The sequence below is a fragment of the Spermophilus citellus genome (assembly GCF_964194105.1).
Source record: "Spermophilus citellus genome assembly, chromosome: 7".
Lineage (NCBI taxonomy): Eukaryota > Metazoa > Chordata > Mammalia > Rodentia > Sciuridae > Spermophilus > Spermophilus citellus.
Window position 1 is genome coordinate 108,503,903 of NC_138188.1, and position 16,381 is coordinate 108,520,283.

The 16,381-nt window shown below is 43.9% G+C and overlaps 1 protein-coding gene across 6 annotated transcripts in view; it reads left to right on the plus strand.

The window, feature by feature from the left end:
- KALRN (kalirin RhoGEF kinase) overlaps positions 1 to 16,381 on the plus strand; it is a 662,170-nt gene that overhangs the window by 280,920 nt on the left and 364,869 nt on the right. For all 6 annotated transcript variants that reach the window (XM_081301760.1, XM_081301761.1, XM_081301757.1 and 3 more), the window contains exons 7-9: positions 3,452 to 3,643; positions 7,444 to 7,575; positions 10,062 to 10,292. In XM_081301760.1, coding sequence (XP_081157886.1) covers positions 3,452 to 3,643; positions 7,444 to 7,575; positions 10,062 to 10,292 — 555 coding nt within the window. The remainder of the gene's footprint in view (positions 1 to 3,451; positions 3,644 to 7,443; positions 7,576 to 10,061; positions 10,293 to 16,381) is intronic.

The following is a 16,381-nucleotide window of genomic DNA, read 5'->3' on the forward strand; positions in this document are numbered from 1 at the left end:
AGGCTGATTGGAAAGGGTAGAGGGGCAGCTGGTAGAAGATGGAAAGGCCAAAAAGAGCCAAAATAACCATTCCTGCTGGCCATATCCCAAGGACAAACAACTCCCTGAAAAAGCAGCGACTCGCAAATGTTCTTTAACAGAGGCATAAACAGTCACTCAGAACTACTTGATGGACTGACCAAAGACCACGAAATGTCATTTATGCCTAGCAACTAAGCACCCCTATTTATTCACATGCTTTATCCATTTGTTGACCTTGCTCTTTCCTTTTAAGTAATTGGAGACCTTCCCTGCCATTCTTCCCTTCTCATTTAGTTTGAGACTGTCCTCATTCTGAGGGACAACTGCAGTTCAGAATCTATCTGCCATTCCTCTCTGGTTCTACAGTTAAAAAAAAAATACATGAAGAAGTTGATGAATTTGGACAGTGTGACACTCCCCAGGGTGTTGTGATATTCTATAAAGAAGCTATGGGGTGGGAGGGACAACGACCCAATAAATGCATGAGTCAACATTCTATCTATCCCTCTATTGTGAGGAATGCTACCTCTACTTCTTTTGTGAAACATAATTATTTGTTAGTTTTAGTAAGACATCTCTCTGCCCACTAGTAAGCAAACACGAAAGCATTTATTGCGCTGGTCTCCAGAATGAAGGGTAAACATGGTCTGTTTGCTTGTTGTTAGAGTTCATCTGCGACCACAGACTTAAGTTGAAGGGAACCTGGGAGAGTAGCCACCTCCCTATACCCTTGAGTGAGCACATATAAGCACAGAAAGCCCCTTCCCAACATCCCAGCTAGTGGCTTAGATCCCTTCCCTCAGAGTGCTCACAGTGACTTGCTTCCACCTCTGTGGAAGCTTTGATTTCATTTTGTTTTAAATTATTGTTATTTGAGGATTTATCTAAATCTCAGCTGTGAGCTCCTGAGGGCAAAGGGGTGGGTGGGCAGGAATCCTGTCTCAACTCTCTTTGATCTCCCACCACTCCCAACACAGAGCCTGGCCCACTCTCCATAAATATTTGAGTGAGTGACAAGCTGTTAACAGTCTTTGGAGGCAGCCACAGTGGGACATCTCTAAAGCTAGGAAGTTCACCTCCCTCTGTTCCCTGGGTAGGAGGAGAATGTAAACAGGTGGCAAGGATGCACCTGGGGACAGAGTAATGCTATGCTTTTATTGTTTTTAAATATATTTTTTAGTTGTATATGGACACAATGCTTTTACTTTTTATTTTTATGTGGTGCTGAGGATCCAACCTAGTGCTCACACATGCTAGGCAAGTGCTTTACCACTGAGCTACAACTCCAGCACCTCTTATTGCTTTTCTTGCATCCCATCTGGCCAAAGCTGTACATAAGTCCTTCCTCCCAGACAGGAAAACCGGACACCATAGACAGGTCTGGACAAATGTTGAGAGTTCAGGATTTTAACCCATTCAGGGAGGACAACTCTATTAGACTCAAAGCCCCACCTGTACCATTCAGCCAGTCCTGGAGGTCATTTGCAGATGAGCAGTAGGACCTAGTACATGTATACCCCAGATTCTCCTCATCCGGACAGGTTAGAAATATGTTCTATTGTTTCTCAAAAGGTCTCCAGAGGGAATGAACCCCATCTGCTCAGAGCACGAACCCAGCAAGCAATACATCTTTTATTCACTCCCCATACACAAGTCTTCTCTGTGACCTCCCAAGTCAACTATCTGCCCCAAATTCTTTTCTTAATTCAAGGTCTGCTTTGGGGAAAACACAAATTAAGACAATGATAGAAACAAGAAATTTGAGGGAAGGGGTTCAATGTTATTCCTCTAGAAGGTAAAACTATTAAAATCAGTACATGCTTTTTTTTTTCTCTTTCCCTCTTCTATTTCTAAGTACAGTGTTTTTTCTCTGTCAGTTCTATAAATAGAGTTTAATTTTCAGAAGAGTTTATGTTCTAACTCAGAAATAGGGCTGATAATGACTCCTAGTCTTTGAAGGGTAGTTATTTCACATAATGTCGGTCAGTAATATTCTAGCTCTGTTACAGAAACACGCTGTGTGTGTGGAAGGTCTCACACCAGACTAAAAACAGAGATGGCACACAGGGGTCATTAGACTTCAGGATGGATTTGTGTTTAAGTACCTCACTTAACCTCTTAAGCTTCCACAGAGAACTTTTAGATTAAGCGAGACCTTGTCAACCCGGCCCAGGTTTGGGATGGAGTGCTTGGAGGCTGGGGACAGCTGAGATGAATGGGGACCATGAGGGAAGTAGGAGAGGAAAATAAAGAACCTTCATTAAGCCTCCCCAGTATTAATGAACTATACCTGAGCTAATAGAGCCTAGAGAAAATGCTGTTGCTGAAGAATATTTATTATCATTTGAGAAGATTTATAACAAAGAGTGAAGGTGTGTGAATAACTTGCTTCCCTGGCCCTTCCTCAGGCAGACATGGTGTGATTCAGAGAAGCTCCCTGTGGATGCCACAATATTACTTGATTGTTTTGACACTTCAGACGATTAAATAGGAGGTAGCAGTTAAAAATAACCGGAATCGCTACTGTCTTATGTTTGTGGGGGGTTTGTCTTGTTCCTTCCTGGAGGGTTTTTTTGCTGGTCTGGTAGGAAACAATGCATATGTTCATGAATTTTTAATTGGCAAGTAAAGATGAGGATGAATGTAAACAAAACACAAGACAGAAGGAGACAAAGGGTCAAGAGAGTCCCTGTAAGTGCTCTTTGGAGTAACCACAGATGCCATCTGGGATCAGGTGGAGAAGTGTTCCCAAGTCAAGCAGTGATAAGGGGGTCCACAGACCTTATTTTTATCATGGAAAAATGTGGCTCCACATGCTGTATTTATGTACACCCTGACTGGTGGCCAGTGACTCAGCTCTTCTGGCAGAGGTAGTAGGGGGTGGGGTGGAGATGGAGGATGGGAGAGGCATCTTTGGTCTGTTACAGAAAGATGTAGAATCATCATGTCTCGTGTGCTGTCTTTGGTGAGCACCGCTGCCGTGTTGTAGGTGGTGGTAATGTCCTGGGTACATCTCTCTCCTGAGTAAGAGAGATGTCTTTGCCTCCTTCAGCTTAAACCCTAGTCTGAACCATTTATTTTCAAAGAGTGCTCTTGAATTGTGCCATCCCCCTAGAGTGACCTTTTCGATGTGAGGATCACATAAGATATTCCATGCATTAATGTGCATTAATAATTGGCACAAAATCTGTGCTGGTTCTCCAGAAGGAGAAGTCTCAGCTACTGTCGCCGCCATCTACCAAGATTTTATAGTATAGAGAATAACTTCCCTTGGACCCACAATGGTTACACCAGTATGGCTGATATCAGCCTCTCTTAAACTTTTTGTTTTGGGTAGCCTCCTCCTCCCAAAACATACCCACCCCACAAGTGCCCAGTGGATATCTTCTCAGCCTGCCCCACTAAACATCCACTCTCCTTTGCTTCCCAGAATGCCTATGTCAATATCAACCGCATCATGTCTGTGGCTTCCCGCCTCTCTGAGGCTGGCCATTATGCCTCCCAGCAAATCAAGCAGATCTCTACGCAGCTAGACCAGGAATGGAAGAGCTTCGCCGCTGCCTTGGACGAACGCAGCACCATCCTGGCTATGTCTGCTGTGTTCCATCAGAAGGCTGAACAGGTGAGGCCTAGAGACCTTTGGTGATGCTGGAAGTGGGAAGAGAACAGGAGTGGGGGATGGATGGCAAGTGGGGACACAAACGCCTCTGCAGAAATCCCCTACTGTCTTTTTGAAACACCCAAGACCCTGCTGAACAGCTGCAGCAGTAACTGGTGTTCTGCCTTTTCATAGCCTCCGTGTTTACAAAGAAACACTATTAGCTCTTGGTGGCCTTGCTTGACATACAAATAAGAGGGGGCCTGGTACAGTGGTGCACACCTGTAATCTCAACATCTCAGGAGGCTAAGGCAGGAGGATCTTGAGTTCAAAGTCAGCCTCAACAAAAACAAGGTGCTAAGCAACTCAGACTTTGTCTCTAAATAAAATCCAAAATAGGGCTGGGGATATGGTTGAGTTCCCCTAAATTTAATCCCAGCTACCCCCCAAAACAAAAACAAACAAAAATAAATAAAAAGGGACCCATATCCTGTTAGGAGGTAGCAGTTAAAAATAAGCCATAAAATAAGTAGTTTATGGTTGGGGGTGGTGGTGAGGGTGGGTGTTGACTGTCTACTTGGTATACATTCAGAGAGACCAAAAGGATGAAAGTCCAGTGATCACTGAGTTCTGTGAGCAGGGGGAAATTAATTTACATGAAGCATTTGTTATAGATAATAACAACATAATGGGTAGAAATAAATAGTTGCCATTTACTTATTAAGTGGCTGAGCATTGGCCAGTGAGTGACCTTACTAACCCATGTTAGTAAGGTTAGTAACAAAAAGGAGCACTAGAGCTCAGAGAGATTAAGTGACCTGCCTAAGAACCTGTGATATGTTGGAGCCTGGTTCAGGCCAGCTCATGGAAAGCCAGTTATTAAGTTTTCAGGAATTTTATGAGCTACTTAAAACTAAATTATATAAATTTATAATTATGTTTCATTAAAAGCAAAGGTAGTAAGGATTCAAAACTCATAACTTCCTGATTATTTTGCTGTGTTTAGTTATTATCTATGTTCTTGAAGTTATTTGTATCTTTTTTCCCCCTGGGGGGGGGGGGAATCCTAAACAACTGCATGCTGATGGTCATCTCTTCCCTCTGCACATTTAATGATATCACACTGGTAGTTTAAAATGATCATGGTAGGAGTTTTACACCACAGAAGCATCATATGCTGCAAAACAGGGCTTGATTTATGGTTTTGTTGATTGTCTAGGGTCTTAAGAAAATGAGGGAGAAATGTTTAAAAATATATACTTAGTTTAAAAATGTGCCCTTCTATAGTTGTTACATTGTACCACATAAAATCAAGGAGATGATATTCTTATCTTCAAAAATCATCATTTGATTCGGCAAAGAAGACACAAACATCAATGATGAACAAGTGAAATACAGACATAAGTCTTTAGGTGTTTTCACTTTTACTTTACTCTTTAATGTAAGTGAAAATATCACTCAGCATTATCAATGTCAGAACTCTACAAGTTTGCCACTGCAGCCATAGGTTGACTGGATTCAAGAAAGAGTTCAACTAAAACATCCTACAGGAAATCCATTGGCTACATGAAATTATAAATATATATGCTGGTTGTTAAATGTTTGCTCACATACTCCTGTTAAAAATCACACAATCTATGAGGTCACTGAGATTTCAGCTCAGGTGTGTCTAACATCAAAGCCTATGGTCTTAACCTGAGTTTGTTTCTTGGTATCACATTTGGGTAACTCACAGATCAAAGAGCCTGAGACACATGGTTATACCTTGAACTCTCCTTCTATTTTAACAGAGAAGGCAATATAGGATAATTGGAAAAGTCTAGACTTAGAGGCCAGACCTGTGCCTTCTAACCCTAGTCCACTATTCATTAACTCTTAGGTGAATCACCTCACCATTCTGAGCTTGTTTTCTCCTCTAATGTGGTGATCATGAGCCTCATAGGGCTGTTATAAGGATATGACAGTGCAGATGGAATATATAAGATACCTAGTGTGTACAAGATAGCAGACATTACTACCATGAGTATTCACTCTATACACTATCCTGGTATCTTTTAAATTTCTCTGCCTGTTTATTTCCACCTACAACCTTCCTATCACTGAAATAAATACTTGAGTCACACATCAAGCATAGCCCTACACTTTGAGAGCAATCTAGTCATACCTTTCCTTTTAAAGTAGTGATTGATAGTGACCACTCCATTTTTAGGACCTTGAGGATACTGAGGTATAATCTCCTATTCTTCAGCACTATCCCTTCACACTTTATTCAAGATTTATCTGGATTGGCAAGGAAGGCATTATTTCCCTCTGTCTCTGGCCTTCTCTCCTCAAGCTGACCATTGTCCGGAGCTAGGACTCCTGTTAGAATATTTCAAAGAAATCCCATGGACCTGGAAGAGCTGCTCCCCACACAGTTGATACAAGAATGTCAAGTTTCTTGTGAGTTCCTCTGTAAGGTGGTTATTGGAGGAGCAATAACTCAGCAAAGAAGCTTCTGAGATGTCAGCAAGTACCAGCAGTCTGATGCTGGATGGCACCTGGGCACTTTTCCAGAATTTCTGAGAAATGGCCTAATGGGTCCAAAGATATACAGGATGGAAAATCAACCTTAACAGCCAGGGGCTGAAGCTGACAGTGACACCAAGTCAAGCAGCTGAGTAGTTGCAGAAGAGAATGGAATGCCAGAGCTGAGAGGAAACGAAGGAGTTAAATTTTATTTGATATTTTCTGACTTGGATTGGTTTGGATCCGAAGCAATTTTATTTGTATCTATTTTTTAATGTGATTTCCTTGGGTATTATCAGTCCTTCAGGGAAATTCATAAACCATGCTTTTTTTTTTTTCAGCTGGGGAGGAAAAAAAAACTGATTCAAGACTATTTTTTCTTTGCGTTTATTTAGGCAGCTCTTTATTGTCCTCCTATGGGCTATTCTAGGCAATGAGATAAAAAGGTATTTAGGCAATTAATTTAAATGGAGCTGTGCACCCAGGCGCAGGGAATCACAGACAGAACCATTCCAGACTGTTGGGTGAAGAATTATTTGCATTTTAAAGGTGTATTTTTCCACCCAATAAATCTGAGTGATTTCAGATAGCTCATCCTTTTGTGCATGGAGACCCATCGTCTTCCACAGTTGTTAATTTTAATTTTTAAGTAATTTGATGTCTGTTAAGATATGTGTCTATATATCGCATCCCAGGAGCCATTGTCACTGTAGACACAGCACAGTCTGTTCCCCTACACTGTTCTTCCTGCTCCCACCTGCAGGAATCTGACCCAAGTGGGAGTCTGTTGAGTCTTAGTCTTCATCCCCTGTGGGGACAGTCTCTGCAGAGTGCCACAGGTTCCTGGTAGACCTGCAGGAGGTGTTCTCTGCTTCTCTTCACCACTCAGTGTGCACACAGAGCTTAAGTATGGAGGCCTATCATTACATTGCACGCAGTCCCTATTGGGTGCCTGTGGGTGTGCACAGAGCAAGAGGCTCCGGTGTATATGTGGGCTGTAGCGAGCGGTTCCCACACCTGTACCTTGCATTTGTTGTGTAACCTGGCAAGTCTTCAGATGACTTGTCTGGCCCCACAGTTGTATGATAAACCTCTCTGTGGAAACTACACTTCCCAAACAGCTACCTGGCTTGGCCTTCATCTTTCTAGGGGTTAGTGTTTGGCCAATTAAAGGAAAAAGCTGTGCCTGCTGTGATGGTCTCTGAAGACCAGTGGAAGTCCCTGTGCTCGTTCCCAGGGTGTCTAACCCTCTCTACATAACCCAGGCATCCCCATCCCAGTGTTCCCACTCTCACTCACCTGGCATCTCCTTTCAGTTCTTGTCAGGAGTAGACGCTTGGTGCAAGATGTGCAGTGAAGGCGGCCTGCCGTCTGAGATGCAGGACCTGGAGCTGGCAATCCACCACCACCAGTCCTTGTATGAGCAGGTGACCCAGGCCTACACGGAGGTGAGAACCAAGAGGGGAGCCAGGGGTTCTGGGTGTGCATGTATGCATATGAGTGTGTGGTAAGAGCCCTGCCTGTACATGGAATAGCCTGAGTTGGACTGAGAGGCAGGTTGTCTTCTTCCAGAGATACCTGTAGGGATCTTGGTCTGTGAACTATGGGTGTCCAGCCAGGAGCAGATACAGATGGGGCCCTTAGCAAGCACCACTCCATTGTGCACGCATCCTTTCTCTCTGTCTCTCAAGGCATGTACCCACACACCTACCTCACCCTGTGGGTAAAGACTTGGCTTTCTTCTCTGTGGGGAGGAATGTGAGGAACCAGGCTTGGCTACTGTGAATTTGCTTTCTGGTTTTACAGTTGGTGAATGAATATGTGCACACCAACCTTGCTGCCACTCCTTTTATGAAGAAGCTCCTCAAAAAACGAATTTTCTTATTACAAGATCCACAGAAAAACATGAGTAGAGTTAAGTGTGCAGGAGTGAGAAGCTGCCATGGATATGAGGACAAACTGAAAGTCCTCTCCACCAAAAAAAATCAAAGGCAGGGAGATAATTACAAAGTTTGGAGAAAAACTTTTTGACATTCTTTTAAAGTATAAAGGAAAGCTCTGTATGGGTACATCATGTGGATGTCCACAGGTAAGGAGGTTCACTCACTGGAGTGGATTCCAAGGAAGGGGCTTGAGGGATAGAAAGAGATGTGACTTGGGAAGCTGGGAGAGGAAGGGACAATGAATGCAGATCTGGCCCATGCATTTCCTCTGGGGCAGGAGTGAGAGGAGAGTTTGTCAGAATGCATTCCCAGACCGCATGTGTTAGTCTCACAAGTGGCAGTTAAAGATACAGATTTCTGGGTTTCATTCCAGACTGAAGCAGAATGTCAAGAAGTATGGCTTGGGACATAACATTTTAATAACTATTGTTTCAGGTGAGTTTGTTGCATATGTAAAAGAACACTAGCATTTTTGTCACAGTCAAAACTGAGTTTGTATCTCAGGTCCCCCATTTTGTAGCTATGTGACCTCAGGTAAGTCACATCCCACTCAGTTCTTCTGTGAAATGAAGGTGGGAACACCTGCCTCCTGGGATGCGGTCAAGGGTTGTAAACATGATGCATGTAAGGCATGTGGCCCAGTGCCTGACAGTGATCAGTACTAAACATGGCAACAGAGTTTTTCATTGTCTAAGACACAAAGGAGGGGACTTGTGAGCCAAATCAGATCTCAGAAGCTCGGATTCAAATGGTCCAAAACTTTCTTTTGACAATATAGTGCCTCTACCCAGGGGTCGAGAATCTCTAAATTTATTCCAGAATAAAGAATCTCTAAATTTATGAAATACAGAAGTAGAAAGCACAACTGAGATTAATAATATACTCACTGGTTCACACTGTGAGTTGTGGCTGTAATTATACAATGGAGCCTTTTCCAAGACTACCTCAGTGGTCGGGGTGGTGCCAGCCTCCTACAGATGTGGAGACTGAGGCAGAGGCCTGGAACTCAGGTTGACTTGGATTTCCAGGACTTGGCCCTCCGTCTCACATCTTCCTGTGAGAGAGAGGAAGAGGGAGAGGGAATGAATTTGCTCAGAATTCCCTGAAGAGGTCTGACCTGGGATTGGTCATAGGATACTTATTCACATCTCAGGAGGGCATTACCTCTGCATTATAAGCTACCTCCCCAGCAATAAGTGATGGCAGACAGGGGTGGGTGAGCTTGGGTGGGCAGTGGTGGTTTCCTCTCCCAATCATTCTACTCTAGTGCTCTCAATCACCCAGTCAGAGAGCGTTCTGTGGCCTCATGTGCAGGATACCAATTGCCTATGTGATCTTCAACCCCCAGCCAAGCCTGAAGAAAGGGAAAGAAAATGATGTAGGGTCATAGACTGCCCCTCCTTCCCATCCCAGGGGCGGATATGGAAGCCCACCTCCATATGTTATCTCATTTAATATCACAACTCTGTGAGGTACGTGCCAATTTCATTCTTCCTCTGCAAACAAGGAAACTGAGGCCCAGAGTCTCTGATCATACATCTGGAAGTTTAGAGGCACATAGAGGATGTTGAGGGAGGAAGAGCAGGAAAGGATTTTATGGTGGTGACATATTTGGCTTCATTTGTGAAACGAAGTTCTGCTGCCTGATGTTGTCTGTGAGTCATTCAAAATACTCATCCAGTGCCTGCTATGTGCCAGGCATTGTTCTAGACCTGGGGGTGGGGATGAACAAGGCAGAGTTCTTGCCCTTAGCAGCTAAAATTTATGAGGGTCTCATAGACAGCTGGCCGTGGCTCCAGGCAACTTTTTTCCCTAGGACCTTCCCTCTCCTGGGCCATGGGCTGGGCACCGTGGCAGCTGTTGCTGGTTAACATGTGTCTTGGTTTTGATGAGCCTGGAGATGACTGAGATTCTCAGGCTTAGCCAGGGACCCCTGAAGCAGACTTTCTTGCCTCTCTGGTTCCTTGACCTAAACTCTTTCCTTCCTGCAGGTCAGCCAGGATGGCAAAGCACTGCTGGATGTGTTGCAGCGTCCCCTGAGTCCTGGTAACTCTGAGTCCCTCACAGCCACAGCCAACTACTCCAAGGCGGTGCACCAGGTGCTGGATGTGGTGCACGAGGTGCTGCACCACCAGCGGCGGCTTGAGAGCATCTGGCAGCACCGCAAGGTGCGGCTTCACCAGCGGCTGCAGCTCTGCGTCTTCCAGCAGGACGTGCAGCAGGTAATAGGCTCTGCTCCCCTGCAGCCATCATCTGTCCCAAGAGACAGACTGAGCTCAAGTCCCTGACCTGTGGATCAGGCCCTATGGAAGCCCAGATTGATAGAGGGAAATGGCAATTCATCCTGCAGCTATATCCCCACATCTTGCAAAAGAAACAAAACAAAGAAAAAAAAAACCCACTGGATTTGTTAATTGCATGCTTTTTGCCTAAGTAGCTTGGAGACTGGACCTTCTTGCTGTATGATGTTGGAAAGGGAGGCTCAGTCTCAAGAGCAGCAATTCCTTGCAGCCATATACCATTTTTCTTTTGATGAGTTTGAACCTCACGCAGTTGGTGAGATTGCTAGACAGCTTGGGGGTTGCAGGATTATCTGAGCAATGGACCACATAAAGTGAGCTCACCTCTCCATCAAGTAGGGGCAAGATACAGGGACTTTCAGAAGATTATTGGCAAATGGATCTGTGAAACTAGGTTTAAAACATGGGTTATCATCTGCTGTCCATTCCATGATTAGAGGTTGCTTTAGGTTTTAACTGTTTTGCATCGTTACACCAGTCATGGCTTTCTCTTGACCACAAATAATGAAGAAATGGAATCTGGGTGCAGTGGCACACTCTTGTAATCCCAGCTGCTTGGGAGGCTAAGATGGGTGGATTGTAAGTTCAAGACCAGCCTGGGCAACTTAGCAAGACCCTGTCTCAAAATGAAAAATAGGAAGGTCTGGATTATAGCTCCATGGTAAAGCATCCCTGTGTTCAGTCCCCATTACTGCAAAAAAGAAAAGAAAAAAGAAGAAATGGAAGACAGCCTTGCCAAAAATGCTCTTTCAAAAGGAATAAGCTATTCTTTTCCCCTTGTGCTTTCTGTTTCTGTCTCCTTGAAGATCCCAGGAGGGGGCCCTGAGATCTGATATATGGGCCTGAGATGGGGATCAGTGTCACTTCCCTCTGAGTTTACAAGAGGTAGGCCAGGGGGCTTGGGCTCAAACTCCTGTTGCTAGATTTTCCTGTGGCTACCTTACAATTTCTGGATTATACAAATGGAATAATGATTCACTTTCCTTCTGTTCTTTCTTTCTGTGGTATTGACTGGGTCTAATGAACAAGTGAAGCAGAATAGGCATAGGAACCTGAGAACCCATTGTGTGTGTCTTCACAGCTGTTGCTGAGAAGGGCCCTGGTGCTGGAGCCCTGAGTAGACATGCATGGTTGGGGGTCATCCCTAACACTGGGACACCTTCTGGCGTGTGGGCGTCACTGTAAAGTCAGCCCCAGGAATAGAGGGGCCTCTAGGCTCACTTCCCTTTGTTGGGCTTCCCAAACTCCCTTGCAGCACCTTCTCCTGACTGGGACCATGATTGAGTCATCAGAGGGACACTTTATGAGGGAGGGCAGTGCTAATGTGCTGGCCCAGCTCTGAAACCCTGGTGGAGAGTGGAGCAGCAGTGTCCAGCTCCTGAAATATCAAGCCATCCAGATAAATATATCACCCCTGAACACAGGATAGCAGGAGGCCATCTGTGATTGAGACAGAGTGAGGTATCAATCTTTGCAGGCACAAAAGAGGGGGCATGGGATGAACTCTCCATGACTCTCCAAGATGACCAAGTTGTGGACTGTGGATGGACAGTCTCCTGGGCTTCTCTTCATCTTCCTTCTGTTCTTAGGTCTGTGACACTAGGCTGGCTCTGGAGAGGTGTAGAAGAAATACAAGGAGGGCAGATGCAGGGCCTCCCTAAGAACAGGGGACATGCCATGCTTCAATTCTTGGGGAATAGCTGTTATCAGACTTTCCTGTGGAAACTATGACATCTACACTAAAATGAAGAAAAAGCATAATAGCACTGCATGGGTGGCTACATCATACTCTAAAAAATGAGAGCCTTTCGATTTATATGTTGTGGGTGCCGCACAAAATCAGGCAGAAGATTAGAAGGTGGGCGTGTGGGGGCTTGGGCTTTCTTTCTATGAGAACTGAATTCCCAGGTTGGTTAATTTTGTTGTTCTTTTCAGGAGATGTGACTGTGCCTTCTGAGAGCATGACTTCATTTACTGTTGTCCCACTTGCTCACGTGTTCATTCACTCATCTGTGTTATCTGACGCTGGCACAGATGCAAAGAAATTGTGGGAGAATGAGGGTGGCTAAATCTGGTGATGGGTCTCAGTTGTGTACCTGACATCCAAACAGCCATTACTGCCCAACAGGTGTCAGAGCTGTGCTTCAGAAGGGAGCTGGACTCACACATTTGAAGGTGAAAGGGAGGGACTTGCTCTTTGGTCTCTTGACTCCTACCCATGCATGAGCCAGTCCTAGTTTTTAGGATCAGACTGGACAAATAATATTCCTGTCCCTTGTTTCCCCAAGGGTGTTGTGATTTTGTTAAACACTTTCACCTTTGTATTACATTTCACTATCTTCAATCCTTGAATGCTTCTCTTATCTCCTTGCAAGTAGAAACCAGGGCTTCTTCCTCTCTGTGTCCCTTACAGCTCTGAGCTGTCTCTTTCTGTTTGCTGAATTTATCAAACTATTATTAGAGCATTCCAGTCTGGGCCTTGTGAAGTGAATACCATTTATCCCTCATAATCCATCCAGTAGTAGCTTTGCTGGTGAATAGCTGGAGGCTGCCTACAAGAATTGTGATATGAAAATCGTGAGTTTTCAAGTGTTTCCATCCCGGGAAGAGGACATAGGGACACAGCCTCAGTGCTCATGAAGACAGGCACATTTGAAAATATAAAGAACAAGGCTACCAGAGGATACTGATGAGGACATAGGGCAATAGTGAGTTGATAATAATAGCTATAGGCAAATGTGTTAGAGGTCAGAGATAGATTGATGGACCTATACATGTATTCTGGACCTAAGGAATCTAAGCACATTTGGGATCCAGAGGTGTTTACTGAGTAGCTTTATGGGAATCTGGCATGTGGGCATCAGTGGCCAGGGCAAAGCAGAATTGTGGGATACAAGCACAGGCTCTTGAATCTGCCTGGGTGTAAATCCTATTCTCATGTGACTTGTCTTTGTGACCATGGGCAAATCCCTCCAGTTCATGGTGCTTCAGTTTCTTCACCTCTAAAACAGGACCACCACCAACAGTACCCATCTCATGAGACACAGATTGCAATACCAGAACAGTGCCTGCAAAGCAAGTAGTAAATCCTCTGTCTTTGAGTGGTCCTCGGGCGCCCCCTGGTGCTTGTGCTTTCGGGGGCACCTAGCCTGATTTTCCTTTTTCTACAATAGCAGCTGCTATGTTGGTGGTGGGTTGATTCCATTTCATTCAGAGACAAATCTCAGAGCTACAAAGGACTGAAAGAGCATCTAGAAACTGATACCCAGAGATATACAGTAGCTTGGCCATAATCACACAGCTAGTTAGAACACCTTCTGACACAGGTATTCTAGAGAAATGTGACTTCTGGGAGCATGGAAAAGCCACAGGAGGAAGGAGGTAGGGAGACGGAGGAAATGAATGAGAGAGGGAAAAACACACATCACCTAGGAAGGGGAGAGAATGAAGGAAAAGGAAAAGAGGCTTACGACAGAGGGCAATAAAACAGGTATAGCTGGGATGGGAGGAGAAAGAAAGGAAGAAGGTGAAGGGAAAGACAAGAAAGAGACTGGTACCCCATTGTGGGGAGCATACCAGCCTCTGCCTGCCTGACTTTTTGCCCAGTTACCACTTCTGGCTGTGGGAATATTTTTTCCCTCCAAGGATTCAAATTATAGTAAAGAAAAAAAAAGATAAAGGCCAGTGAAGAGGAGATTCTGTTTAAATATCTGCTGCCGGAGCTGGCCAGACACCTTTCCTTTGGGTCCCACCAGGTGTATTCTCAGCTTTCTCTTCCCTGCTGACCTGGGGAATGATGGAAATAAGTCTTTTTTTTTTTTTTTTGAAAAAGGAATGGAATTTTTTTAGATAAAAAAACATATAAATTTTTATTATAAAATGTGAGTTGCACTTGAAAGTCATCATGATGCTTACTGCTTATTTTCTTTTTTAAACTTTAAAAAATTAAATTTATCTTTAACTGACACATAAAAACAAAACTTTTTATGTTAATGAAGTTATGTGTGATATTTTGATACATGTATACCTTATGTAATTTAAAATTTGTTGTTTTTAGGTATACATGACAGTAGGGTGTATTCTGACATATTATACACACATAGGATTCAACCCATTATAACTTTGATCACATTCTTGTGGTTAAACATGGTGTGGAATTGCACTGATCTTATATTCACGTATGAACATAGGAAAGTTCGGTCCAAATCATTCTGGAAATAAGTCCTAAAGGTAAAATTTGGAGTCATTAAGCTAAAAGGGGCATGGATAGGGCATGCCTCCAAAACTATTGCTGGCAGAATAATTTTCAGTCCTATTTTGTTTCTCCAGCTTAGTAGAGGATAGTACTAATGTCTGTAGTGGCACTCCACGACAGCATCACTGGTCTCCCCCTTTTATTATTCTCCCCTCACTCCTCCACTTCCCATGTGTGTGAAAGGGCTAATTCAACTCCAGATAGACCTGACTTGTGAGGAGAAACAAGGACTAACTACATGCTTGCTCTTTTTGAGAGCTGCCAATTCCACTCCATTTTCCATTAGCCAGAGCGATGTTCTCAGAGTACCCCCTACAGGCTGTCTTACTCAGCCTCCCCCATTCTTCTTGTCTTTCCCATGGTTTTTACCCCTTTTTTTGCAAAATAAATTTGCAAATTGTTTTGGAACATACTATATGCAAGTACCTGTTTCAGGAGATTGAAGTGTCTACCTCAAGTGCAGACACACATACCTAAGGACTTTTAAATGGCATGTGGCTATCTGGGTTCAGGGCCAAAGTAGTAAAACAACAATGAGCTGGTGGAGTTGGAGCAGAGAGTTCCCTCTGGTGGGGCTGAGGTTTCACTAGTCCTTGGAGCACAGGTAGGGAAGCTGGGGGTGGTGTTCTTGAGGAGGGCCTGAAAGCAGGGAGCTAAGTTACAGGCAGGGGACAGAGGAGAAGTCTAACAGGATGCTGCCTCTTGGAAGTGATGGTGGGAGGTGAGTCTGAAGGGGCTAGGTGAATTCTTGGTGGTGTGAACATGCTATGACACATTGGAGGCTCCTGTGTCTTCCCTTAAAAATAGTGTCTTGCTTTTAAGCCATTCCACTCAGGTGGCAGAATTTATCAGAACCTAGTGACTTATTCTGAATCTATGAAAATTAATATTTTTACTGGATAATTTTTTTAAATGTTCTAATTAGTTATACATGACAGTAGAATGCATTTTGACATGTTGTACATAAATGGAGCATAATTTTTTTTTCCTCTGGCAGTACATGGTGCTGAGTCACAACAGTAGTGTAATAATGCATGTATATAGGGTAATAATGTCTGTCTTACTCTACCATCTTTCCCATCTCCACTACCCCACCCCTCTCCTCACTTCCCTCTGCACTCTCCAAAGTTCCTTCATTCTTCCCTACCCCATCCCACCCCCCCACTATGGATCAACATCTGCTTTTCAGAGAAAACATTTGGCCTTTGGTTTTTTGGGATTGGCTTATTTCCCTTAGCATGACATTCTCCAGCTCTATCCATTTACCTGCAAATGCCATAATTTCATTCTTCTTTAAGGATCAGTAATATTCCATTGTGTGTATGTAACACATTTTCTTTATCCATTCATCTGTTGAAGGGCATCTAGGTTGGTTCCATAGTTTAGCTATTGTGAATTCAGCTGCTATAAACATTGATGTGACTGCATCACTGTAGTATGCTGATTTTAAGTCCTTTGGGTGTAAACCAAGGCCTGGGATAGCTGGGTCAAACAGTGATTCCATTCCAAGTTTTCTGAGGAATTCCCATACTGCTTTCCACACTGGTTGCATCAATTTGCTGTCCCACCAGCAATATATGAGTGTGCCTTTTCCCCCACATCCTCATCAGCACTTGTTATTACTTGTATTCTTGATAATGGTATTCTGACTAGAGTGAGATGAAATGAAAATTAATTTTGAAGTCCATAGTTCCTCTACTGCAAATGGATAGGGCAGTACAAATCTCATCTGCTTCCATCAATTTTTCTGGAGCCT